General features: G+C 39.2%; 2 protein-coding genes across 5 annotated transcripts; both read right to left on the bottom strand.

The window, feature by feature from the left end:
- Positions 1-616: 616 nt before the first annotated feature.
- On the bottom strand, positions 617-8,362 carry bach1b (BACH transcriptional regulator 1b). Its single transcript, XM_042499020.2, has 5 exons — positions 8,169-8,362; positions 7,781-8,029; positions 4,942-6,396; positions 3,794-4,000; positions 617-3,317 (listed from the first exon to the last, which is right to left on the bottom strand). Exons 2-5 carry the CDS (start codon positions 8,027-8,029, stop codon positions 2,982-2,984), a joined length of 2,247 nt encoding a protein of 748 aa, XP_042354954.2. The 5' UTR covers positions 8,169-8,362; the 3' UTR covers positions 617-2,981.
- A 1,035-nt stretch (positions 8,363-9,397) lies between these two features.
- map3k7cl (map3k7 C-terminal like) lies at positions 9,398-25,844 on the bottom strand. Of its 4 annotated transcripts, none has more exons than XM_088088818.1 (5): positions 25,546-25,843; positions 20,561-20,665; positions 16,570-16,628; positions 14,898-15,013; positions 9,398-10,323 (listed from the first exon to the last, which is right to left on the bottom strand). In XM_088088818.1, the coding sequence occupies exons 2-5, from the start codon at positions 20,634-20,636 to the stop codon at positions 10,143-10,145; spliced, it is 432 nt and encodes a 143-aa protein (XP_087944944.1). In that variant the 5' UTR covers positions 20,637-20,665; positions 25,546-25,843; the 3' UTR covers positions 9,398-10,142. The 4 variants fall into 4 exon arrangements, with proteins under 4 accessions (XP_087944944.1, XP_042355683.1, XP_042355684.1 ...); XM_042499749.2 differs by having other exon boundaries at positions 20,561-20,642; positions 25,546-25,840; XM_042499750.2 differs by lacking the exon at positions 25,546-25,843 and adding an exon at positions 22,413-22,768 and having other exon boundaries at positions 20,561-20,642.
- Positions 25,845-26,491: the final 647 nt, after the last annotated feature.

Below are 26,491 nucleotides of genomic sequence, written 5' to 3'. Positions count from 1 at the left end.
TAGGGTGAGGTTTAAGGTTCTCGTCTTTAAGTCCTGGGACCTCAGCAACACTTGGTTCCCACTCCCCTGTGACAAAATCTATTAACTCAAACTGTTGACATTTGCCCTCCTGGATCTTCCTTTAATTCTCCCTTTATGATATGTTCACACCTAGCTGGTGAGAATGACCAACATTACCATAAGTAACAGGTCTTAGTATGTTTCGTAATCATCCAGGGGGGTATTACACTATGTTTGCTCACATAAAAGATATTTGAGAGATGAAATAACAGTCTCCGTATAATTAAAACAGCCTCCAGAGAGAGACAGAGGATGAGTGAAGAAAGAGCGAAAAGAAAGAGAAACTTAAAAGTAACAGAGAGGAGGTAAAGTGGGAGAGTGACTCAGATTCAGGAGGGAGAAACATGAAAGACGCATGCCAGCACAGTATTAAATCATTAATACATCTGTCAAGGTTGAAAGATGAGTCCTCTGAAGACCTTGTGAGCTCAGCGATTCATCACTCGCACTGAACACTGACAGATTTTACATCTCATTAACCTTACTGATGATTTTTCAATAACACTGCGCTGCACTAACAATCATCTTCACAAGTAGTAGATGACAACAAACATCATTTACTGTTTGGAGCATTCTGTTTTAATGTTGATTGTTTTTCTTTCAGTTTTGCTTAAAAAAATGCAGAAATCCATTTGTTATGGTCATTTTGTGCATTCAGAACAAAGGAACACAGTAGCAATTTATGCAGCATATACTTGAGTACACATCTATACAGCTCACAGTCTATTGACTGTACAGGCACTGCCACTAGAGGGCAATAAGCACCAGCATTATCATGCATTACTTTGAGTGAGTGTGCAGTCTGCTGTTGGCTTAGTGGGAGGGAAAAAAAAATGCTTGTGTTTAATGACGTCTTAACACCCTCAAACCACTCTGTCCTCAAAAATACAATGTGGTTGTTCAGCATTTCCTAGTAATGGATAAGTGATTTTTGTATTATTTTTTTATTTTAAACAATAATTTTAAAACCAGCTGCAGTGTAATGATTTTCATAAGAAATCTATAAATATATACACATATAATACAGTGAACCTTGATCACTAGGAGGTTGTAAAGCTGGTTTTCTGCGAAGAGTCCTGAGCGTCAAAGATCTACTATAAGCAGGGAGAAACGGGGTGAAAGGTTACAGGTTAAAGTTCTGTACAGTGCCCAGGGGATGACGTATTTCTGTAAGCCTATGAGGAAGTTGCCCTGGTTCCCCTCAATAGGACTTTTTTTTTTTTACTGGATTTTGGATTATTACAGGAAATAAAGTCTGCAGCAAACAAGCATTTATGATACTTACAGGTTTTGTTCAGCAAGATAATCTTCACACCACTTTAAGATTTTTGAAGCTTAATTGTTATTGCCATCAGTAAAAAGCTAATGTTAGGCTTAAAGCAAATTACTCCACGGTCGCATGACTTAAAATCACCACCACAATGAGACTGGAAAGCTGTGTTTACCATTCAGACATTCTGTAGTCTCATTTAGTCACTTGTTAGCAACTGCCATTTTTTAAGACACATAAAAGCTTCAAAGTTTGTGAGTGGGGTATTTACTGGAGTATTTTATGTCAAAGAAAAAAAAGTGAAAGCCTCTTCAGCTTGTGTAAATTACAGACCTTATTTCCAGCTAACCAAAAACCCATTCGCAGCAAGGAAACCAGAAGTACTAAAATGCTAACTCATTGCCAGGTTTTAGGACTCATTCTTGCACCATTCTATAGAAAAGCTGCAGAAATTGAGTAATAAATGGGTTACACAAAGCAACTAGGAATAGTTGTGCTTTCCATAGTACACACAACACAAGATATATACATAAATATGCTTGTACCGCATGCAACAATGAGTCAATGCTACCTTGTTAACTTGACCCTTGAAATAAATTTGGATAAGTGTGTTAAAGATGATCAGGTTGTGGATAACCCACAATATTTCCATTAAAAAAAATATTTTTAAAAATTAAAAGAGTCAGACACCTGCTATAATAAAGAGCAGGCACGTAATGTGGTTTTTAATTACAGTGTGGCAGCTTTTATCCTAAACTTGTACTTTGTTCATGTATAAAAGCTGCTAATGTGCAGTTTCTTTAGACAGCACTTTTAACACGTTTGGGGGATTTTTTTGTGAGGTCTGTGTTAGTGAGTCGAAGCAAAGCTGAGAGCTGTGTGCAGCCTAGAAGAGCTGTGTCACTGTGGTCAGAGGACCACAATGACAGGCTGAAATATGATAGCCAGACATATGACTAGAAGGTAAACATGGCACACTAAGTCAAGTCTATTTATTGAGTTGTCTGGTTTTGGTGCAAAATGCTGATTTATGCTGCACTCTACAGAGAGAGGGCAGCACTGTCTGTGAGAGGTATTGTGTGCTGAATTTGTCCTATTAAAACCTGAGAAACTGTATAAAAATGTCATTTTAAACAACTGAAGTACATAGGATGAAGTGTGTTGTCCTGAGGTAATTAAGCAGTGAAGAACATTATAAATATAGGGACCACTGTTCCCTTTGATTTTTGGTTAAAGTTTGATTGTCCCAGTGCTAAAAAAAAAAAAAATTAAACATTCCCAACATGCACCCTGGCTGAGTTGATTTGTGAGCAGGTCCCTTTGGGCTTTAACCAGAAGTCTAATAAGTCATTTGCAAAGCGTAAAACATTCGCCACAGAAGGTCATTAGAGACAAAAGGTAAAATGTTTTGGACACCTGGAATGCATTTCTGACCTCTTAATTTGAGGCTTATGTTTTAAATTGAAAAGGAAGCAGGATTTAATTAAAATCTGCACTGATTACAGCCTTCTCATTGCAAATCTATTGTCATGTGTTGCTGTATATGTACCACTGCTTCACTGAGCAGGGTGGGAACCTTTGGTTTACTTAACAGTTTGACATCATAACTGATCCTATGGGTTTTGTACATATGCTGGATGTGTATCTAAAGCTAATGCTGACCATTGCCTGTTACTGTTTCCCCTCTGGAGGTGGGTGACGCCTCCTCAGACGCCACGTACATATCATGGCCCACAAAAGAGGCTGAAAGTGAAACCTGGGGCTGGAGTGGCAACCCATGCTGTGAAAGGAGTGTGTCTATGTGAGGAAAGAAGGAGGACAGAGGGCAGTCTGGTGAGGTGTATTTGGCTAACACCTGGAGCTGCTCTGGCTGCAGGTTGGCTTCGCTGCAGACCCTCTGGCACAACGCAGAGACACTGTGACATGTTTTGGACTTCAGCTGGCTCAGCTGGCTCTTCTCCGTCATCAGTTTCTCCCTCTCTGTCTTCTGTGAGACACACATGCACAATCTGATTAGCAGGTCTGTAAACCAGAACTGGATTTATAAAAGTATTTTGAGGAACAGTGTGTAATATTTATGGGGATTTGGTGGCATTTAGTGGTAAGGATTGCAGATTGCAACCAGCTGAACTTCTCCCAGATAGAATTCCTTCAGTTTTCACTGGTCAGGAGCTTTTCACCAGGAGCTGAATAATCGACAGAGGTCTGTTCCCCCCTAACACAAACAGACCTGGTGATTTTACCCTTTAACAATACTAAATTAAATTAAATTCTGTGTTTTTCTGACACTCACGTTATGTTGATATAAATGGCTCATTCTAAGGTAATGAAAACATAATGATTTTTATTTTCAAGTGATTATACACAAAAGAATGCATACTTAAAATACTGTACTCAATTTCTGCCAATATAACCACCTAAATCCTTCACACTGCACCTATTAAAAAAATATTCCTTTTTTACCAGCTTGTTGATTTCACACTGCAGATTGTATATGCAGTCAAGTTTCCTCTTGCGGCATCGCTGGGCTGCAAGGCGGTTTTTGCTGCGGCGTCTCATATCGTGGACAAACTCCAGCTGTTCACGTGTAAAGACCTGTTGCTTCAGCAGCTGCTGGAAGTCATTTCTGCTTAGATCCACAATCCAGTCGACAGAGAACGGCAGCTGCACCTGAGGGGGCCCAAACAGAAAATCAACCTTACACAAAAGAGTAAATCAAGAGAGTATCTGCATCACAGGAGGAGCAAATTTAATGACAGACAGAGTCAAAATCAATGCTTTTTTGTATAGTTTTTGCATCATGTCATGCTGTGGATGACATGGGACTGTAGTACACAAACACCTGGTTTGATTTGCCAGTCTGAACATCATAAGAAATACATATGATCATTGTCAGTATGTATGAAACTTATCTTGGCACATCATTCAATGAAATTTTAAATGACCAAAAATATCTGCTGAGCTTGCAGGCAAAAGTTAAAATGGTCATGGAGCTAACATATTTCTACCAAGTAATTAATTATTAACTCTTAAAACGAGGAGTTAACTTTTAAAAGCAGAGGTTGGGTGCTGCTGGGTTATTGCTGCTGCCAATGTGTGACAGGAAATGCACAATCACCGCTTTATTGGAGCAGTATAAATCATGTAGTGTTATCTAGGGTAAATAAAAGCACTGTTTCTCCTCTGAAATGACCTTAACTTTGTCTGCACACTCACTGTTCACACTTTCTGGACAGTGACACCAGAAGTTCCTCAAAGCTGTTGTTTGCCTGTAGTCATTGTTAACTCAACGGCCTGAGCTGTCAACTGCTTGGACTCTGAACTAATTAGCAAGACACATGCAAACAGTCGCAAGACACAGAAGCATACACACATCGTCTGTACATGGTGAATAATTAACTTGGTACCGTAGCGATTCTGCTTTCTGTTAAATGAATCCAAATGCTCATTTGATATCCCTTATCTAAAGCAAACATAGTGAAGTAATCTCAGGTTGCTGACGCTTATTGATGCAGATTAGTTTCAGCACATTGTGAACTTCACAGTGAGGTGGCGGATACATGGAAGAACAGAACAGATCTGCAGAGTAGATTCGTGGTTTGACTGCTCACCTGTCTGGCCCTCTCTCTTGTGTAGGACTCGCTGTCTCCTTCTGTTTCTGTCTCTGAGTCTCCATCCTCCCCAGAGTTCAGGGATGACACGCCTGACTGAGACACCACCTCGCACTCAGACAGCTCTGCTCCCTTCCATAAACATTTGCTTTGGTCCAGATCCCGGAAAAAGGGACAGCTGGTGCTTGCGGAGCTGAGATTGTTGTGGAGCTTCAGCCACTCTAGAGATGAGCTCTGCGCCTGTCCGTTCCCTGTATCGGAGGAACTTTCTGGATCAGGGTCCTGGAAGTTCAGCTGAGGCAAGCCCACATCGGAGCCCATACGCTTGGCCAGGTGCTCAGCCACCTCCCTTTCCACGGTGCTCCTTTCTCTCTCTCTCTCCATGCTGCCTGTTTGTCCTCCTTTTCCTCCTTCTTGCCAGCTACAATCTATCTCGCCGTCTGCCCTTTCATGCTCAGCTTCCACCTGCTCCACTCCATTTTGATGAATGGATACTAGTGCATCAGAGTCCCTTGTTTTCTTGCCCTCTCCAATGTCCATGGTGAACCTATTGTGTCCCAGTGACCCAGTGATTATAAGCCCCTCACCAAAGGTCTTCAGGGGGCATTGGTGCAATATTAACCCTGCAGACCTCTCACTCAGTGCTGTGCTTGGCCCAGAGGAGACTGCCTTGACATTGGATCTGTCTGAAGAGCTGATGTCTTCCTCCATATCCATCCTCTTTTTCCATTTTATCTGCATTTCACTTGTGTCTTTCATAATCACGTCAGACTCCCCTCTACCCACACAATCCTCTGTTTTCTTGTCATGTGTTTCAGTCTGCCATGGCTCATCGGCCCCTCCTTTGTTCGGTCTGGTAGAGTATGAGGTTGAATTACCCGGGAATTCAACATCAGCTTCATTCTTACTGGAGCAGGGCGAGCAGGAGAGGTCACAGTCATCCTTTATTAAGGGTGCTGGATTGTTCAGGCTTTTCTCTGTGACACAAGTTTCTTTCCCACAGGCCAGCTGGAATTTGCGATACTTTGGACACTGCAGAAAATGGTTATTTGTCCCTTCAGCCACAGGTGTAAGGGCGCCTGTGCTGTTCTGACTTCCCATTTTGCTGTTCACTGATTTGTTACAGTGCCAAGCCACTTCCTGCTGAGATGGTGAGTCAGCAGCTGGTTTGACTTCTTTCTCATCCAACAACACATCGTCAGAGTCAAAGGCACGGTCTTCCTTTGATAATCGCCTCTTGCATTTCTTCTTACAACAGGTCTTTCTCGGAAGAGGAGCAGAACCTTCATTTCTGGAGAAGAGCTTAGGGAGGAGAAAATCAAAGCATGCATCATCCAGGTCTCTGAAACCAAGGATGGAAGCTGAGTTACGTATGTCTAAGGCATCGTCTTTCCCGAAAAGAAGTTTGGATGTGTAGGCAAACTTCAACAAGGGTTCAAAACCAGCAGCTGTTACCTGTGAAAGAGGAGAGGTGACATAAATAAGCACTTATATCCTTACGTTCATTCTCAAGGACAGAAATAGGTAATTATATAATACTTTGTCATATAATAAAGCATACCATACAAAACCACAAACATTTAGCAAAATAAAGCCCAGCATTTATGGGACTTAATTGACACAGTAACCAATGTAACCAGAAGTGAGACAAAGTCATTATTTTGCAAGTCATAAGTAAGTCTTGGCACTCCAGTCCCAATTCAAAACGAATAAGTCCAAAGTCCTAAACCTTGAGTTTCAAGTACTAAATAAGTCCTAATGCGCACTCTGTCAAATATAATTCATTTTTTATCAGCAGAGTAAAAAATTGGTTCTTCTCTCCTGCAACTTGATTGGATGCTGTCGGACTGGTTCAAACAAAACAGTTCTGGGGAATTAAGTGTTGACTGACTGGGAATGAGTAGTGTTATTGTTAGTTTGGAACAGAAATGAATTATTCACAGCACACTTTGGAAATAAAACACATGTATTTATCTTTGGGCTTCGGGGAAGGTATCAAGTATTGTCAGGCTAAAAAATCTAAGAAATCAGGAGTCACTGGTGTTAAAGTTCTATTCGAGTTGCAAGTTGTTGTTTTTTATATTCTATCAATTTGAGTCTAAAATCATCAAATTTGTGATTAAATCCAAGTCATGTGACTCCAGTTCAAACATCTGCATGTAACAAGAAAATCAGGTTTCTGTTGCTATGGCAGCTCCCCAAAAGCTGGGTACCAGTGGGTCCTCCATTTAGAGAATCTTATTAATGCAAATTAAATTTGTAAAAGAAACAGAGTACTTGTGGAATAATAGAAAACCAAACTCAAAAAGGATTTGGTAATTAAAATAGCCTTATTAGTCGGGAGGAAAATTCAAAATGCTGATGTGTTTCCTTTTGAAGACCAAACTGGTTGGACACATTCTTTTTTAAATGATTTCTTATTCTTTTTTTCTTTAACTCCACAACTATTATTCCTAAAACCCCACTAGGGAATATAATGTGGTGTATTGGCCATCTCCACTGGTAACAGATTGGAAATCACTGAGAACAACAAACTTTGTAACGCTGATAAGCACTGAGTAAGAGTAGTACAGCACATTTAGGGCTATTCTACATTGTCCCCCTAGAGCAAAATACAGTCAGACATTGTGTATTTTCGAAGTGACAGGTCATGACAAGACTAACACAGCACAAAAAAAATTACACAATCTCACACAGTCAGCCAAGCACCATCAACACTTGTTGAGGAAATAAACCTTTCGGTGGGTTTTCTCACTTCACTTTTACAAACAGTTGTTGTTTGGCAGCATATGTGTGTTTCTGCTTTTTGTCTGTATGGCGTCTAGAGGTGACATCTCACCTCATGTGGCAGAGTGACGACCGCTCCGTGCTGTGTGAGGGAGGAGATCCTGTGTGTGAAGTACTCGCTACAGGAAGCGAGGACTGAGCGGTGGGCTCTGAAACTCTGACCCTCCACCACCACGGTAACATCACACAGCGTGTCCCGGCGACGCTGCTCGTCCAGACAGCGCAGCACATGGGAGGAATGCACTGCAGACTCAAATGTAAACACAGACGACCGGGGGGCAGACGTGGCCATCAGGGGCATCTATATGTACACACAAACACACACACACACACACACACACACACACACACACACACACACTTAAAGTTAACCACTTCGCCTCTACCAGGACACATGATAAAAAAGTTATACATAAAAATAACAACAAAAACACGCCTACCTTGCGAGGCGGACTTTATATATCCGAGTTTCTTAGTGTGATAAAGAAAGTCCCAGCTGTTACATGGTTATTTCTAAATGGAATGCCGTCCAACTAGTCTGCGTTTCCCAGAAAGTCTTATCTCAACTCTGCTACAAACTAAAAACTGAGCTTGACTCAGTCATATGGCCTGTGTGTGAGTATGTGAGAGGGAGGGAGAGATAGAGGGAGTGAGAGTTTGTGTGTGTGTGCGCGCGTGTGTGTGTGTCGCAACAACTCTGGGTGTAACAGAGCAAGCGCTGACTCATGCACTCCTGCTGATATAGGATGAGCAAGCAGTTTTCCCGTCCATACCAATCCCACCCTTGGATCTGTCTGGTAAACTAACAGGCTTTTCCCAGAAAATCCCTTTAAAGATTTACCCCGAACACAATTCAGAGATTAAGGTGAGGGTTGGGGATATAAAGCCAGCGTTTAAACAGGATATTGTCTATTGTTTGAGTATTTAGATTTAGAGTTGTCTGGACTTACTCGACTAATTAGAGTGCATTTTGAGAGCAAGTGGTGTAAATAGAGTGTAAACAAATGAAACTGACCTGTTGGAAGAAGAGAGAGGCTTTTATGTTAATGTGCAGGTTATTTATTCACAGTAGGTCCTCGGTGTGACATATCTCTGGCAGTATATATTTCTGTGTAACCTCAGTTCAAGTCTTTGTCGCATGTTTGTGTGTCTGTTAGGGTTAGCGAGAGAGAGAGAGAAAATGTCTTGCTGGAAAAGATACAATAGGTAAAAAACTGTAAAAATAAATAAATAAAATTTAAAAGTTTTAGATTTTTTCCAAAAGCCTTTGAGGTGTCAGTAACTGTCAGAAGCCATGTAAATATTTATCAAATATTTGTATTAGGATAATTACAGAGGCAACTGAAAAACTGTGAAATGATAAACTTGCGAGTTTTGTATAAAGAAAGAAGCACTCCGTCAAAGCTGAGATGCCAGGTAGTAAAGAAAAACAACTAATCATCACTACAAAGCTCTGTTGCCAGTGTCACATGATTCAGAGCAAGAGGAGGGAAGGCTGCCAGAGCCAAACCAGCCAATCAGATGACTGTTTCATAATTCCAGAATGAGCTAATCTCATGAAGAAAAAAAATCTAGTTCCTTTTTCCGTGTAAGTGCTGCTTTATGGTCATAAAACACACAGCAAACACAACAGCAACGGCTTGGAGAAATGAAACTAAGGAACTGATGCTGGTGTTAAAATAAAATGCATTTTATTAATAGACGAGGATGGTAAGCAACAGTTTATCTTGTTGTATACTTCTCCATCTACAGGTGGGTGAGATGTCAAAAAAAAGTACAACTCTAACAGTGTTATGTTACTGCAGATTGTGAAATGAACAATCACCCTTCTTCTTTTGCTGTTTCGTACAAATGGCTATAATTTCCCGATCCCCGACACTCTGTTACACACTCATTTCCTTTTATCATTACAGGAACTTTGACAGGCAAGTGTGGGAGGTGGGGAAGAGGGAGAGGGGAGGGGAAACACTCCTCAAAATATGTCATTTGGACCACATCATACAATCTTTGGCTCCCTTCGCAGACCTCAGGTAAAAAGATCTGATTCTCCACAGGACCTGAGACATATCAGAGCATCTGGTCACATTCACAGCAGCTGACATAAATATACTGCAAGGTATTGCAGTGGCGACCAGGGAAGGTTCTGCAAGATCACACAATGACAAAACCCAGAAAAAGTGGTCTTGTGTCATAGCCTGGTAGAATCACTACAACAGCTTCACACTGATGATGACAGCACGTCAGTGGTTCAAAAAAATTACTCAGACATGAATAAATACGACGCCTCACTGTGTAATTGGCTGATTCACTGACTGTGGTTGTGTAGCACTGACTGAGCCTTTATTTCTGCTTGGTTGTCCTGGCCTGGCGTCAACTGGATGTTTGGAGGCCTCAGGTTCCGCGGAGGTCAGAGGTCACGAGGAGTCCTGCCTCGTTCGGGTGGTCACGCAGAGCCTCTCCAGCTGCTGAGCACGCTCATTGTGCACAGTCACCAAGGTGCGGTTCTCCTCTGTTAGACGCCTAAACTCCTCCTCTAGACGGGCGATCTCCATGGCAACCTGCTCATCCTCAACCATCTCTGCAAGCAACTTGCGCCTAAAAAGATGAGTTAGATAAAAATATTAGCAGGTGGTGTAAATCTTTTTTTTAAAAAAAGAAAAAAAAACACATAAAACAGTATATTATTGCTCCAAATTCTACAATTAATTAACTATCAAGTCTTTTTTTCTGTTGCCGTTTTATGTCTTTTCAGTTGTGAAAAGCTGGATACTTTCCCAGCCTTCACTTGGCCAGAGGCAGGGAAACACCCATAACAGGTTCCCAGTTCAGAAAAAGGCAGATTTGCAGACGATCACTCAAAATCATATCTTTAAGCAATTAAGATTCTCCAGCTGTCTTGTTTCTACAGTGTGAGGGAAACCAGAGAAACCAAAAATAAACATGGAAACAATGCAACATTACAGGAAGGGCTGAGCTGGACAAAAACATTAATCCTGACCACTCTGGAATAAGTAAATAAGACGTTTGGTGGTGCATGGTCAAATACTGTGTTATATTCATGATGTGCAGAGCAAATTTTTCTTTATGTAGAAGGAAAGATGGTTTACTGATGTTTGATACAAACCTAAATTACAAGCTAGGGGTTGACAGATAACTGGCCTTGGCGATTATCGGGGCCGAAGAAAGTGTCAGCATGGGAGGAACTCTAACTTTGTAAAACTTTAGGGAGCTATTTTTATTTATTCATTTGTTATTAAAATTTTCACTTGACTTTATTGCTGTGCCTCTCTCCCCCTCTCCCCTCTCCCTTTCTCTTTCCTTTTTGCCACAATTGTACATAATTTGTTATTTACGACATTTATTGCACGTCTGTCCGTTCTGGACAAGGGATCCCTCATCATCCTCTGCCGCTCTTCCTGAGGTTTCTTCCTCACCCCCCCCCAATAAAAGTGTTGATTATGACAGCTACATTGTTGATGTTTGCAATGTTTTGAGTTTGCTACGTTTATGTTTTACGCTACTAAGCAATGAATATTATGTTCCATTTTTGCAAATATATCTCCCAAAATCCTATATCCTACATACACACAAGGCCTACACTTTAGTAAAATGTCCCTAATTTCTGATGAGTTCTTCAGGAAAGACTATTATAATAAACTTGACTTGTCTTTTGTTTAGTCAGTGTTTTTCATGGCAGTTTAGTTTGGGACAGTGGACTGCAAGTTTGCAATGTAATGTTATTGGTTAGAAGTAATGTTCTTGTCTGACAAATGTATCTTCACTCCAATGGTACTTTTGGTATCTTGTAAGTTCAAGTTTTAGTACATTCATGCCACAAAAAAATAACACAAACTAACATTTTTTTTACCACTTCATGAAGCCGTTTGAATTGAATGACTGCAGCTCTGGTTTAGGCAGGATGACCTGACTTTGCCTGGCAAACAGTGATTTCACACTCTGGGAAGAGATCAGCCTTTGGACTTCGAATGGCAGTGTAAGCACACACGCACGCACATGTATGTGTACAACGTGCGTGTCATGGCCTCACGCCTGAGAGTGTGTGAATGTCAGTGTTGTATTACAGCTGGTAAGTGCCAAGTCACATAACAGCAGCATCAACAAAGAAGAAAATGAGTCTCTATTCAACAATACAGTCTGTCTTTGGAGCTTTAATGACATCACTATGACAAAAGATAACCATAATAAACTTTAAGTCCTCTGGCCATACACATTTGAGCTAAATTCATACACACGTTTGATAGGTTTGCAACAGTGGTGTAAACATTTTTGCGCTTAAAGGTACAAGCAAATTAAACAAATACGAAGAACCAAGTAACTTAACTAAAAATCTATCAATCTGAGCAAGAAGTGTTTTTAGTTTTTACTTTTGTTAGTGGGGCCTCTCTTTCGTTTGCATCGCAAATTAACCCTTTAAATCTTGTCTGAAAAAACCCAAACATTTCTCATGTTTGTTTGCGCTAAATATTTGCGCTAACATTATGCAAAATGTTATATTTATATGGAAAAATTGACCTTGTCTAGTCCAACATGACCTGTCATTAACAATCAGCTTTTCTGAATAAGTCACTTTTTGATTATAATGGACTATTCATTTGAAATCCTCTTATCCAAATACGTACCTATGAAACCATTTTCAGACAGTTTATTTCCTGAAAGACCAGATCCACAAGTAATAAGAAGGAATCATAAAAATAGACATAACTGCTTGATGGTGGAAACTATGGTGGTTATCTCATCTTATCTCTGTGAATTTCCTCATCCACAATCCATTTTTAGTTTTTAACCAATACTGGTAAATCCATCTGAGTTGCATAATTCATTTTTTAGTATTCTATGACTTACACAAAACAAAAAGGGAAGGCATGCGGTTACTGTATAACACAACTTCATAATTACACTTGATTTCTCTATTTCGTATAAGTAACATGATTGCATTCAATTGTAAATAAAATTCTAGCGTGTAGGATTTAGTGGTGAAAAATGCGAAAAAAGGCCTTATTTAGAGCCAGTAACTGATTTGTCTGCTTTTGGCTACTGAAGAACAAATGGCAGACTGTGGAAAAGGACCTGCTGCATATGTAGATAAACAGATTATTATAAGGTCATGAAAACACCTTTTCTACCAAAAGATGCCCCTAAATCCTACCCACTGGACCTTTAAAGTGCAGCTTACTAAAAAAAAAAAAAAAAAAAAAAAAAGTTTCAACCACAAGCGAAACACAGTGCGATTTACAGTAAAAGATAAGTGTTTCAGGTGCATTACTTTTGCGCAGAGTTTCTTTTCATATGAAAGTAAGTTAAAACATACATGTGTATACGCATGTGTGTGGGTGTATGAGTATTTGTGACGTTTACAGCCTAAAAAAGGGGAAGAGATCTTTTTCACTCCAAAAGAATCTATCCAGAAACCAAAGAAGCCAGACTCAGTCCGATTTTAATTGTACAGAATCTTTTCTATGTAACCGAATTTGCGAAGATCTGAAAGAAGAATAGAAAAAAAAGAAAGAAGGAAAAACTAAAATTTCATAAGCTGCCAAATTGAAGATAAACAAAAAGGACACCATTTTTAATATATAATCCTGTCTACCAAAAACTTCGACATTTTTTTAAGTCATGTTTTTCATGTTTTTTCTTTCATAGTAGGGCTACTTCTTGTATAATCTTTTTGTATCAAGTTAAAATTGACGTTATGTTCGTGGAAAAGATTCAGTCCATCTGGTATTACAGGACTGATTAAACTGACTGACTCCATAAAAACTGGATAGATTAAAGAGTTGAAATCCACTTTAAAGAGTAGAGCTACAGTATATACACATTTGCAACTGACCAAAAGTAAACTGAGCAAATTTCGGAAAATCCCTGCGAAGTGTGTCAAAGTGTTGTTCCTGTTGCAACACTTCACTGTATGTCTGAAACTCTCCTGTCATTCTGCGTGTAATCATATGGGAAGGAACAAAACATTCATCGTCTCACGCAAGACTGTTGGTGACAAACAGCAAAAAATATAAAAATATTCACATTTCAATGGAAATACATTTGATGATAAATAATGAAGTATTAGTATTGGTGAAACTTTATATTGTATGCAGGGTATCAGCCTGAAAACACCATGTGTGGAATTGCCTTCACTTCTGTCTAGTTCTGTCTCGCTTTTCTTCTTAAGTGTGAATCATTGTGTGTGTATGTGTCAGTGGATGTTGGCATGAGAAACAGCGTGAAAAGAGAGAAGCAAGAGTTTCTACCACCCTGACTCATCATGTTCTTATCTAAACTCAAGGCTATACTCATCCCATCACAGTCTGCCTGCCTCTCTATTTAGGAGCTGCCAAGTGGTGTAGGTTGTGTGTGTGCATGTCTGTGTGTGTGTGTGTGTGTGTGCGTGTGTGTGTGTGTGTGTGTGTGTGTAGGTGTGGTGGTGGGGTAAAACCCAGGGCCTTGAAAATCCCACTGTTAAGACTACCCACAGCTGCTGAGGGCACAGGGGACAGTGTGCACTGTGTGTGCGTTGCACACCCCTGTTTATGTGCAAGCACACACAGCAGATATATGTGCATTAAAGCATACAGCTGGTCTCACTCAATTACACCTGACAGGGGCTGCAGTTAGTGTAATATTTACCCCAGCATAGGTGCTACTTTTCCTAAATATCCTCCGCAGTCAAACAAAGAAATGCAGTGTAACGTTCACATCCATACATGCTTGATCTTGATTCTAATCTAAAAGTAATTATCATAATAAAGAGCATGCATCTGAAATTTAAAGTCAGACATCACCAGCTATTTAAATATCATCTTGAGGAAACTTCAGTAGATCACGAGATAAACACTGTATTAAAGCTATTAACATGTGCCATCTAGTGGACATTTTGATCCAAGGTGCCTCGCAGTAAGTTTATGTTTCAAACATGCACCTATAAATCATTATTACAAAAACAAATTCTCATTTGCTCTCCTTGAATCAATGTTGCTTAATGTACCAGTAAATGGATATTTGAACATGTCTTCCTTGTGGCTTTCATGCCATTTTGGCCAGAACAACAACAGACAATCTGCTGGTTTATACTGTCAGATTAGAAATGTTTTCTTCTGGTTCAAGCCAGCCACAAGATCTCCTGTTATCATTTGTTAAATAAAATGTATGGGACTCACTTGTGGTCCTCGAGCACGGCGATCTCGTGTTTGACCTGGTGGAATTCTCTCGCCATCCTGCAGTGCTCCTTGTACACCTGAACGCTCTCTCTCAGAGACACACAGGGGGGCACTGGCTGCAAGAGGTCAGATAGTTTAGGAATAAGCCAAACACTAAAAAAAGGAGTGTAAGACATTTTTTAAAAACTGTTTATATCACACAACATGGTTCCAAGCAAATTCCCTTTCCCTTGTTTCTATCAAAGCTCGAGCGCAGGACTTTCACATAGAAATGAATGTCCCTTATATTCAGGCCCTTGTCAAATAAGTTCATACAATGCTGATCAAGCTAATTGCTACCAAGGAAAGCACTCTGTATTTCTCAGTATACTCTGCTTTGGTGGCTGGTGTGGCAACCTTAAGTAATGCATAAATTAATTTATTTTATGTTAAGTTGGTTTTACTTTGTTGTCTATTTTTTTATTTGGCACACTTTCCTTTTTTCCTTAATGCTTCATGTGTATGTGCGTGTAATTCTGGTTCTTGCTGAGAGCATGTATTTGGACAGTTTGAAATAAAGATTTTAACTTTTTTTTTAAAAAAAAAAAGGCAGGCAGCTAGGCATATGGTAGTAGTAATGACACAAAAGGCATCCAAGAAAAGTTTCTGGAGTGGATGCTCCAAATTAAAAACAAAATGCATTCATAGAGAAGGATTAAATTGAAAATAATATTTGGAGAGAGCTCCTGGGGGCAGGTGACGATCCAAATTCACCTGTAAAAACACATTATAAAGAGTGACATTGTTTATGTAATTACTCTTAGTGCCAGAGGGGGGAGACAAAAGTTCATCACTCCAGCTTTAAAACTAAAAGGCTGCTAAAGTCCAAATTCCTACACATTCCTTCAGTGACCCTCTGACCTTCCCTCCACTGCCCCAGTAGCACCATTATAATGTTATTTTATCCATGACAGGTTATCTCCTACAGTATCAGGAAAATGGCCATGAAATTTGCTGCAGACATCACTATGGGTGAAATATGAGATTGCTGTGCTTGAGGACGTGAGACCCAAACTGACTTGCATGAAATTTATAAATGCTTTATGAATGGAAAGCCTGACCTTGTTCTGCAATGGTAGCATGTCTGATGCCAGATCTGAAGATTGCAAGCTCAAATAAAAAACAAAAACTCTTTTAGGGTCCTCAAACTTGTTTAAGTTTAATTTTTGGTTGACATATTCTATTTTTTAACTATTTTTCAATCAACATTTTTTCTTAACCTGCCCCCAACTCTTTGCCAGTGAGTGATTTCCAGAATGATGTCTCTGGCTCGGCCTTCAGTTGGGAAGTAGCTATACTATACAGTATAATACAGTAAGTGGAGAAAGCAATAATGACAGCAGTGTTAATGTTAACAGAGCAAAAGTATTCAAAATCAAAACATATTTCAAAGAGGGGATATTTTGGCATTAAATTGTTGGACTATGTTGGCATGAAACACAAAATGCTAATAGTTTTTTTTTTCAAAGTTAAGTAAAGCATATGAGAGGGGATTTGGATTTTTCCTTTCATGTCATGCTTTTCTTTACCAGCACTGTTGATTTAAAATAATTGTCCTCTCTCCTCTTGGGTTGCCCTGCCAACAATACAAGGTGTGTGTTTACTGTATGCAATGCTAGAGTGCACTGTATACCTGTAGTCGCTGTTCGAGGTCTGGGAAAGTCTGAGGGATGTCCTCCACATCTTTTACATCTATTGAGACAGAGCACAGTATTCACTCATTACTTTAAAATAATATTTACAATATAATTTATTACACGTTGAGTTGGAAAAACAGTAAAACAAACACTGTATGATTTCTGCTGTGGGGGAAGAAGTATTCAGATCCTGTATTTTAGTAAAAGTTGCAGCTGTAAAATACTCTTATGAGAAACAGCCCTGCACTCACTTTTTACTCAAGTATATGGAAGCATGAGCAACAAAATGCATTTAAAGTATCACAAGTAAAAGTACTTATTTACAGAAAGGTTCCTTTCACAGTGACATGTTAGCATATACAGTATTTGTATTAATAGCCAATTATTATTAATGCATTAACATGAAGGGGGTATGTTAATATTGTTGAGGTTAGGGCTAAAAATTAATCTAAACTTTGTCAAATCACAATACAGCCTACAACTGCAACTTTCAAATATCAGGAGACACAAAATGTGTTAAAAGAAGGAGTGTGTGTCAAAATGCCATTTAAAATGACATATTGTCACCCTTCAGGGGTGTCCTGGCCTACATATCATATTCTACAGACCTAAGGAGACATCTATGATACAGATCGCCAGAAAACAAAACAAACACAGAAAAACACACACTTTGATATCGCAAATCATATTGCAATTTCAATATCAGTCAAAATAATCAGACTTGGATTTTTTTTCAGTTGTTCAGCCCTAGTTGAGTTAGGGCTACGTATTTTATAAACAGCTGAGTATTCTTATCTGTAACGATGCATCATATGATCATTACTGTTACATATAAAAGAATAAAATTAAGTAACTAGTAACTATAGCTCACAGATAAATGCAATGTAGTATAAAGTAGTATAAAGATTAAAGTCCCACCTTTTGTTTAAGTACTCTATCACATTTCAGTTGGGATTGTGGCAATACCTTTGTCTACTGCAATTGCTGTGAAAATACAGGAAGCATTGCAGGAAGCTCTTACACTGGGAACTGACTTCATGTTATAGTCATATAATCAATGGCTCTCAAACAGAGGTCACCAAAGAGAGTTCTGGAGGTCTCCACAAAAATGAGGAACAGTTTGTTTTAATATTTAAACCCCAATAGAAGTGAAATCAGTACAAGTCATAAGAGTGACTATTCTGATCACAGGTTCCACTTCCTCCATGGTTATCTTCTCAACTATAGTTGACAATTATAGAAAACAAACAAAATCTTTTCAGATGAAATTCCCTGCAGCTAAATCTTATCAAATGGGGGTCCGTGCCTTAATGCATGAAACTTTAGGGGTCCTTCACATGAAATTTGGGAACTACTGTGATATATCTTTAAAACAGTGAGACAAACATGAAACATTGCATCATTTTGACTGCTACTGTTGAAGGACAATCTGAATCATGCCATTTCTTTAATAAATAAGGTTTCACTTTGGCGATAAAAACATCAACATGTTCATTGTGACTGATTACCTTCAAGCCCCTTTCTGCAAGTTGATTTTTTATAGCATGCTAAATGACTTCATTTGATAAATCAAAGCAGTGCATAATGTCTTCTTAGATATTTTTTTTATTGATGTTGTTTGTTGAATGTTCCTGATGTACAGCCAAGTGAGTTGTCCTACAGGCAGTTGCTTTAATGCCTTTCTCCGCCTCATAAAATGGACTAAAATGAAACACTATAGGGGCCTCTTAAATGACACCACAACATAGCAACACAGTGCTACACTTATAAATGAGCCATGTCCTCTTACTGTATGGCAGTAATGAGCTGTCAGATTGAAAGACACGCAGGGTAAGAATACAAACAGTCAAACACAGTGAGCAGAAAGAACCGACAGGCCAGATGTATAGACAGAGAGGGATTCAGACGGACAGACATGCAGCCAGACAGACAGAAACAGACAGGTTGTCTGCACCAGCCTCTGCCTCGCCAGTAATGTCCCCCTGGAGTTGTGGAACACATGTGGAGAATCCTGGGATGATGCAACCGTCTAAAAGCAGAGGTATCAGTGGGCCAGCCTGCAGCCATGGGGCCAATTATGATGTGGAATAAATACAGTTCTCATGCTTAGGATTGACACAGTGTGGGGTTATAACTATGCCTGGCATGAAGTCATGATGGGCCTAGAGGATGATCCCCAGACGAAGCACAAGTCTCAGTGCCCCTGCTGAGAAACACAAGTTCAAAGAGGCAACAACACGATCATCTAGTGCAGGGGTGTCAAACTCAGTTTAGTGCAGAGCCAAATACAGCCCAATTTGATGTCAAGTGGACCAGACCAGTAAAACCATCACAAATCTTACAGTTTAATAAACTTTGAAACAGTATAATGCTTGATTTTCAGTATGGGTGTAGTTTGAGATGTCCTGAACTCATATATTTCAGTCATTGTCAGAAATTACAGAACAATGTTTTATATAGCTCCTCAATTGTCAGATTTGAAGTCATTTCAAGATAGAAATGTGGGACTTTTACTCTGCAATATTTCAAAATTTATACAATAAAAATGCTTGAATTTTGTGTCCCTATACTGTCAGAGATGTCCTCAAGTAAAGTTTATAAGTTTATCAGTCAATGTGAGGAATCACTATTTAATTTCTATTTCTATTTTCAGCAACCCCCACCCGCCCCCCCCCAAAAATAAATAAATAAAGGATAAAGACATTTTCCACTTTTTTAATTTGTCTGAGATAGAATTGCTGGCCTTCAAGTTTAATGACTTCTTTGACATCATACTTTACAAAGTCATCCAGAGAGCCTGATTGGACACTTTGGAAGACCGCTTTAAGCTTGCAGGCTGTACATTTTACAGCCCTGGTCTAGGGAATACCCAGAATTTGATTTTGGGTGGTAGAGTCAGATTATGCCTGAAAAGCTCTGGAGGTACAATCAAAACAAGGTACACAGGTGTACACATACTACCAACTAAAGCAGGCCTTGTACAGTTACTTTAAAGGAGTCATCAAAAAAATGAACCCAACTAGACAAAAAACTAATTGGAAAGCGAGGTGAATCCAGGCAAATGGATGGCTGAGGTCTGAATAAAAAGAAAGATAGAAACCAAAATAACATGACTGATTATGAAATGAAAAAGTATTTCAGCAAGAGGACACGTCGCCATGTGGGATGACAAGCAGAATGTCACAAACTTCAATGAATCACTGTTCAGAGTGGGATTTGAGTGTGTCGTTCCTGCTACAGCCCTTCATCTCACTTCCTAAAGAGAAAGACAAGGGGGATCAGAGATGGGCGGAGTAGGACTGGAAGTGTTAACTGCCTATAAATATAGGCCAGTGTTCTAAAAGCTGAACAGTGAATCAGGCAGCGGGACACTGTTAGTATTAGCGGGGAAACCTGACTCTACCATTGCATAGCTGCAGCTGCTGTCCCAGCGCCGGGCCCCTCTGCGCTAAAACATCCCCACAGACACCTTGGACCATAGGTGGAGTAGATCTTTGACTTCAGGTTGAAGATTAAAGAATTAAATACTTCTGGTCACATAAAAGGCTGTGCAGTTGCTCGTGTGGGTGCATACATGTGTGTTTTGCAAGTGCACAGCTGCTCACATGCATGTGTGGTTAGTTTTTAATATGCTGTGGTCCTACAGAAATAGAGGGAGCACCTGTTTAAGTTACGGCGTAGAAGAATGAACACAGTTAAAGTGATAGGGTGCGAGGGGAGCAGGGAGCTGCTCGGGGCAGATTGTGCCCGCTCTGTTTTGGTGAGAGGAATGTGGTGCATGTGTCCCACACATACTGGAAATGCAGTGAGAGTAGAGCCCCCGAGCTTCGTCAGGTGTTAAATGATCAATTGAGTAATAGGTTTAACAAAAGTCTAAATAAGTTGGTACCATCATTTTTGACATGCTGGAACACGTGTGTGTGTGTGTGGAGGCGTTTGTGTGTGTGTGTGTGTGTGTGCACAGTTTGTAAGTGTGCGTGTGTTTACCTGATGTGTCGTCGAGGCTGAAGGCAATTCTAACTTCAGATTTATCAGGGGACACTCTTCTGGTTGAGGTGATCATTTATTCCTTCACGAGGCCACAAAACAGAGCTGTTAGCACAATCAAAAGGTTCTCATGGACGGCGAATGTTTTTGCAATAATGAAGCAATTAGTCGATCAACTTACAGTTGACAGCAATTTTAATAATCTAATAGTAATTTAAGAGTTTTTAAATGAAAAAAAAATCAGTGCCTCCAGCTTCTTGAATGTGATTTCCTTCATTTCTGTTTTTTTTTTTTAAGTTGACTGTCTCTGGGTTTTAAACAGTTGCTTAGACAGAGTTGAGCATTTCAAAGGTGTCACCGTAGCTTCTGGGAAATCGTAGTGGCCATTTCTCACCATTATATTTATAGACCAAACATCTTATCAGCAGATCAATCAGTAGTTACAGAGTATCAACCCTAATTATTGTGCATGCGGTGTCCAATCTGATATGGAAGGCATTTGTTTTATTCCAACCTAGTACATCATTGTGATTTAGAGCTGAAAATGATTAACTCATTAGTTGTCAACTATTATAAAATGTCGAACTAATCTGATAATCGGCTTGAGTAATTTTTAGGAAAGAAAAAAAAAGAAAGACAAATCTCTGCGATTCTAGCTTTAAAAATCTAAATATGTTCTGGCTTTGTTACTCTCTTATAACAGTAAACTAAACATCTTTAGGTCGTGGACAAAACAAGACAACATTTGAGGATGTCATCTTGAACTTTTGTAAACATTCATCTATGTTTTTTACAGTTTTCTCACATTTAATACATCAAACTATTAACTGGTTAATAAAGACAATGATTGACAAATTAACAATAAAATATATATTTCGTTGCAGTCTTTTGTGATTTTAACCACAATAAACTAAAGACTGAACTCAACAGGTGCTGTTTTTAGTTGAAATACAAGTTTGCAGACTCTTTGATAAAGCACATGAATAACCCTTTGAAACCTGAAATAATTGGCTTGATTTCTTCCAAAATATCGGTAGATGGCTATGATCGATGGAACACGAAATGACCCAAAATTAGCAAAAAAGATAGTAAAAAAATTTACCTAAATTTTGTGGATTAAATAAGTACATTTAAAAAGAATAATACGTTTTTTAAAGGAAATGATTTAGGAAAAGTCCTTTAGAATTATAACTTAAAATATTTTATTTTAATTATAAAGTTTTCCTTTCATATAGATTTTTCCCTAGACATTGTGCCCCAGCTTAAAAAAAACAAAAACAAATTCTAAAACTACCAGTTTCTTTTTTTTAATTTTTTTTTTTTTGTTGCTCATTGCCATTTCCTCGTGTTTTTGACAAAAAGCACACCAATTTGCTCAGGGTTCAAAGGTTTAAATACTTGAGAAAGGCATCTGGAAGCAGCACAAGAAAAATGATGTCACTCCAGTTTTCAAAGGGTTAATGCAGTATAGGGCTTTATGAATACACACAGACACACTGCAGCCACCAGTTTCATCATGCATTTAGAGTTGCAGTGGGATTATATAATTAGGGAGCTTTGACAGACTGGCTCTGAGGTCTGGGTTTTGCATGCCCCCCTCCAGTGTAGGTACAGGCTTTTTATATCAGGCCATTTGCCTGCTTTAACCCCAGTAAACCCTCTGTCTCACACAACAATGACCTTCTACACCAGCGAATAAGCGCGTTTTTAATTAGTCTCTCTCAGAAAATGAGAGCATTATGAGTGAAACAATGAAACATAATGTAGACTTATGATCCACATAATGATGGAGTTTAATCCATACGGACTGTCTCCAGCATGCACTGCTGAGAAGGGCCGACATCATCATTACCTGAAGCAGCGCGAACCTGTCCCAGGAAATTCCGTCTAATAAAGTTTAAAAAAAAAAAAAATCAGTCAAAAGAGTACGTCCACAATATTGATTGTTGTCTGTCCCCTATCGGTCCGCGCTGAGGACTCTTCAGAATCAGCACAGGTCGTCTCTCAGCCGCTGCATGGCACAACTAACTCTCCAAGGTTTAATCTCCGCTTCCCTTTTAAGACAATTTTAGTTTATATTCAAAAGTTTTCCGACATAGTCAAGGCGGCCATCCACACAACCAGCAGCTCAAGTTAGCGTGGGCATGGACATGTTATCCACGGAGTGCGGCCACGCGGCGGAGAGCAACACAACAGGGCGCAGGCAGCTGGAGGAATGCCGTCCGCTGTCCCCCTGTGGCGGCCCGGGCCCAATTAAATGTCTCAGATGACATGACTTTAGCCCGCAAAAATGTCCAAAGCCGCAGCACTGTTTTGAGTGACACGGTCATGCCGCTGGGATGGTCTTTGGCTTTGCAATAGCTGTGCAATGAGACAGTTGCTCAGAATGAACATCTCATGCTATTATAGCACCGGCGGAAGAAAATAGAGAATCCCAGTCTGTTTATCTTCTGGGGAGTCGTTCTGGGAATAAAGTGCAAGGGCAGGAACACCTTAACCCTGGTGATAGACTTTTTATAACCAAGGGGAGTCTCTTGCAATAAATAAGCTACAGTATCCTACATCAGACATGGTTCAGGCAATTACAGACGGACTTTTTGACCGTTTGAGACTTTAATTTCTTGGGAAGAAGACAATGATCTATTAAAGTAGTGGCCCAAAAAATGTCAAGAAATTAGTAACAAGTACAAGCAAATCATTATTATTATTATTTATTTTTTTTAAAAAAAAGTGTGGGGGGGGGGGTCATACAACAAGAAAATGACTTGGCAAAGTGCTCGAAAATTATAATTATGTAAATAAATATATAAGCATCTACTGGTTTCTTGCAGTTTGTGGAACATTTTTCACTAATGTGTACAGGGTTCAAAAGTTGAAATACTTGCCTAAAAGCAGCACAAGAAAAGTGATGTAGCTCCAGGTTTAAAAGGGTTAAAGGACCTCTGCGGAATTAACACTGGACAAGTTTACTCATCACAAGGAGTACTACTCAGCCTGTAAAAACTGTTGAATTTTGATGTTTGTGGTTCTACAGGATCCAGATAATCCAGATGATGTCATCAGTCTGAAAAATAAAAACTGATCCAGGATTCAGACTTAAGCCCCTTTTACACATAAAGTCTTTCCCTGAAATGTTCAGGAACATTTTCTGCATGGGGTCATGTGTGAATGGTAGGGATCGATATTTAGAAAATTTATTCAAGACTACTCAAATTTTAGGCAAGATGCCAGAGCAGCTGTGCTGTGAATGACAGCAGTAATATTGCAGGGACACACACATAAAAGTTGCCATCCATTTGTCAAAAGACTTCACGGGGAGTGAGCAAACTAATCACCAGACTCCACTGATGATGTATTTCAATCTGTATTTGATTTATTAAGTGCTTAGTGTTTAATTCTTTTATTTTTTTAAAAAATGGGGAAATACCAGGGGGACAGCTGTCTTTCACATCATCATCTGGGTTAAGTAAAAAAAAAAAAAAAAAAAGCATAGAAATGACACCAACACAACTGTTTCATCTTTAAGTGAAAATGTATTTAAACTTTCCACCACTTCTGAGAGCTGTAGCCCTCGCTGTCAACTTTATCATGCAACTTTGCTGTGGTCATGTCTGCTACCTTGCAGGAAATATCTGGTGTTTGGTTATCATTAGTTTGCTTATTTACTGTCTTTTTTCCAAAAACATTACTTTTTTCCTATGTAGTTCCTACTTGGTGCATGTCTACAAATGCTGTGATTATCTAGCTGTTGTGAGGTGAAAGAAAATAAAGGCAAAGTGCTCTTGCTTGATTAGCCAATATTGTGTTAATTTTTTGAAAGTCAAGCCAAGGGCCATTTAAAATTGGTCTGAGGGCCACACTTAGCCCGAGGCTAGACTTTGGACATGAATGCTTTATGCCAAGACTTACACAAGTGAACAACTCTGCTGTGTTCACGTACATCCGGCCTTGCCCCATCATCTTCCTCTGTTGTGTTTTAAAGTGGTTAGCATTCACAAGTGTTGCATCACTACCATCTGCTGGACTGTCCCTTGCCCCATCTATTCCACTATGGCCATGGTCATGTGTGAAAAGGTACAAGATGGCTATGTTCCTGAATGTGCATGTCTGAGTAGTGAAAATCACTGGTGGTGCCTAAAAGGTTATCCCCCTAATTTACTGCAAAATGTGAGTGAAAGTGGAAAGGGGCTGTGATAAATTTAATTCCCGCCGTCCTGATTGCATTAAAAAAGTATACTTTTTTAACTCATATTTTATGCATATGCTGGAGTGGTCTTTATGACAGATTTCTTTAAAAAGTAGATTTAAAAAATATCACAATATATTGCCTTGCTTATAGTACTGCAATATATCCCTATATTTTGAACTGTAACTTGTGTCGTGGTGTGCATTGCATCGCCATATTCTTGACAATGAAAGTGTTAAGCTGTCAGCAAATTCTTTTAAAGATGAAACAAGACTGGTTTCAATTAACTCTGAAATTACACAAACTGAAATCACTGATATAAAATACACCTAATGGAAACTTTTGAAAAAGCTATCTATTGCAAAACATTTTTGATGTTGCATGAGGTGGTATTCGCAAAACTGCAATTGAAACACTGAAACACACACTAGGTAGAAACTGGCTCCCAAGTTGCATAACATCACTCAATAGAAACGCAGTCATCTCACAATTGTGTTTTATCAACATTTCCAATACAGTTTTGCGCACATCTGTAATGGAAACCCACCTAAAGTTTCGTCTCATTTGTATGGAATCGTTATTGTTGTTTTTATTAACCCACACCATGCCAGAAGCAGGTGAACCCCAGGTATTTTCACATGATCTAATCTGGCCTCCATTAGAAAAGTTTGTACACCCCTGGTCTAAAGAAAATACACGATTGAGTTACATCGTGGGAAATGAAGGATTCAGTGCTTTTGAAGATTGATCCAGTGTAAGGACAAGAAATCAGGATATCCCTGTTTGTGGTTGTACTCACTGTTTGTTGATGATCCAGGGTGCTTTGGCTGGACGTTGATTCGCATGAGAGCTGCTGAGTGACGCTAAACCATAAATCTGGTTGTCGTGTTCAAACGAAATCAAAAAACCCAAAACAAACATTTCCCCAAAATAAATAGTCCTTTCAAAACAAATTCCAAAAAAATGGGGCGATAAATTCATTTAAATATTAAAAGATTTAACCGAAGAAACGGCGGTTGAAAAGTGTATCCCCTTGGCATCTTTCCTGCTTGACGAATTTAGCACACCTGCCTTTAATGAGAGCACCTGATGCCACGTCAGGTGATGCGTTCAAGTGACCCCTCTAAAAATGGTAAATTATAAGGGCTTTATAGAAATAGCTCAGACACTCCCTTTTAGATAATTAAAATTTTTACAATGCTGTTTTTCCTTTATCACCACAGATAGAAGATCATGGTGCTATCCAGTGAAAAACAAATTCTTTGATTTTGAACTTTTCAGATAAACCAAAGTATTATTAAGAGTTCCCTTCTTGGTTGAGAGAAATCTCCAGCTTCTTCAACTAAATGAGCCACTAAAAGTTTACATTAAAATATCTAGAAAAACAAACAAAAGAAAAGCTTTGTCACAAAGCTGAAAAGGGACCATTTTACTTTTCTCATAAAAAGCTGATGATGTGCAAATTTATTGTTTTCACATGACAGCGCCAATCTGCATCTGATCCAAACAACAGTTTATATTTATTATCAACTGGAAACCTGAGTAAAGGACATAACAGTCTGCCCTCCATCTGGTCTGTTTATAGGCTGGTATGAATGTGCATGACAAGAATTTATAATATGCCTACACTAGGGAGGCATGGTATTGAATTTTTTGACGATATCCAATATCCAGCAACTAATTTGGCCAATAACTAATTAACTGATACCGATATATACACCTTTTTATCCACCTAATTTCAGTGG

Source organism: Plectropomus leopardus, chromosome 15 (genome assembly GCF_026936395.1).
Source record: "Plectropomus leopardus strain MGB_pleo_1.0 chromosome 15, ASM2693639v1, whole genome shotgun sequence".
In the NCBI taxonomy this organism is placed as follows: domain Eukaryota; kingdom Metazoa; phylum Chordata; class Actinopteri; order Perciformes; family Serranidae; genus Plectropomus; species Plectropomus leopardus.
The sequence above is the reverse complement of the archived record's forward strand: the minus strand, read 5'-3'. Positions and strand labels throughout refer to the sequence as shown.

Excerpts from the sequence above, each read along its gene's own strand:
- map3k7cl (XM_088088818.1), bottom strand. The coding sequence starts at position 20,636 with ATGATCACCTCAACCAGAAGAGTGTCCCCTGATAAATCTGAAGTTAGA. Across the intron at positions 15,014-16,569 it reads ACCTCGAACAGCGACTACAG|CCAGTGCCCCCCTGTGTGTC; the intron begins GTATACAGTGCA and ends GACCTCTTGCAG. Across the intron at positions 10,324-14,897 it reads GCCGTGCTCGAGGACCACAA|GCGCAAGTTGCTTGCAGAGA; the intron begins GTGAGTCCCATA and ends TCATCTTTTTAG.
- bach1b (XM_042499020.2), bottom strand. The coding sequence starts at position 8,029 with ATGCCCCTGATGGCCACGTCTGCCCCCCGGTCGTCTGTGTTTACATTT. Across the intron at positions 4,001-4,941 it reads CAAGAGAGAGGGCCAGACAG|GTGCAGCTGCCGTTCTCTGT; the intron begins GTGAGCAGTCAA and ends GGGCCCCCTCAG. Across the intron at positions 3,318-3,793 it reads AGTGTGAAATCAACAAGCTG|AAGACAGAGAGGGAGAAACT; the intron begins GTAAAAAAGGAA and ends TGTGTCTCACAG.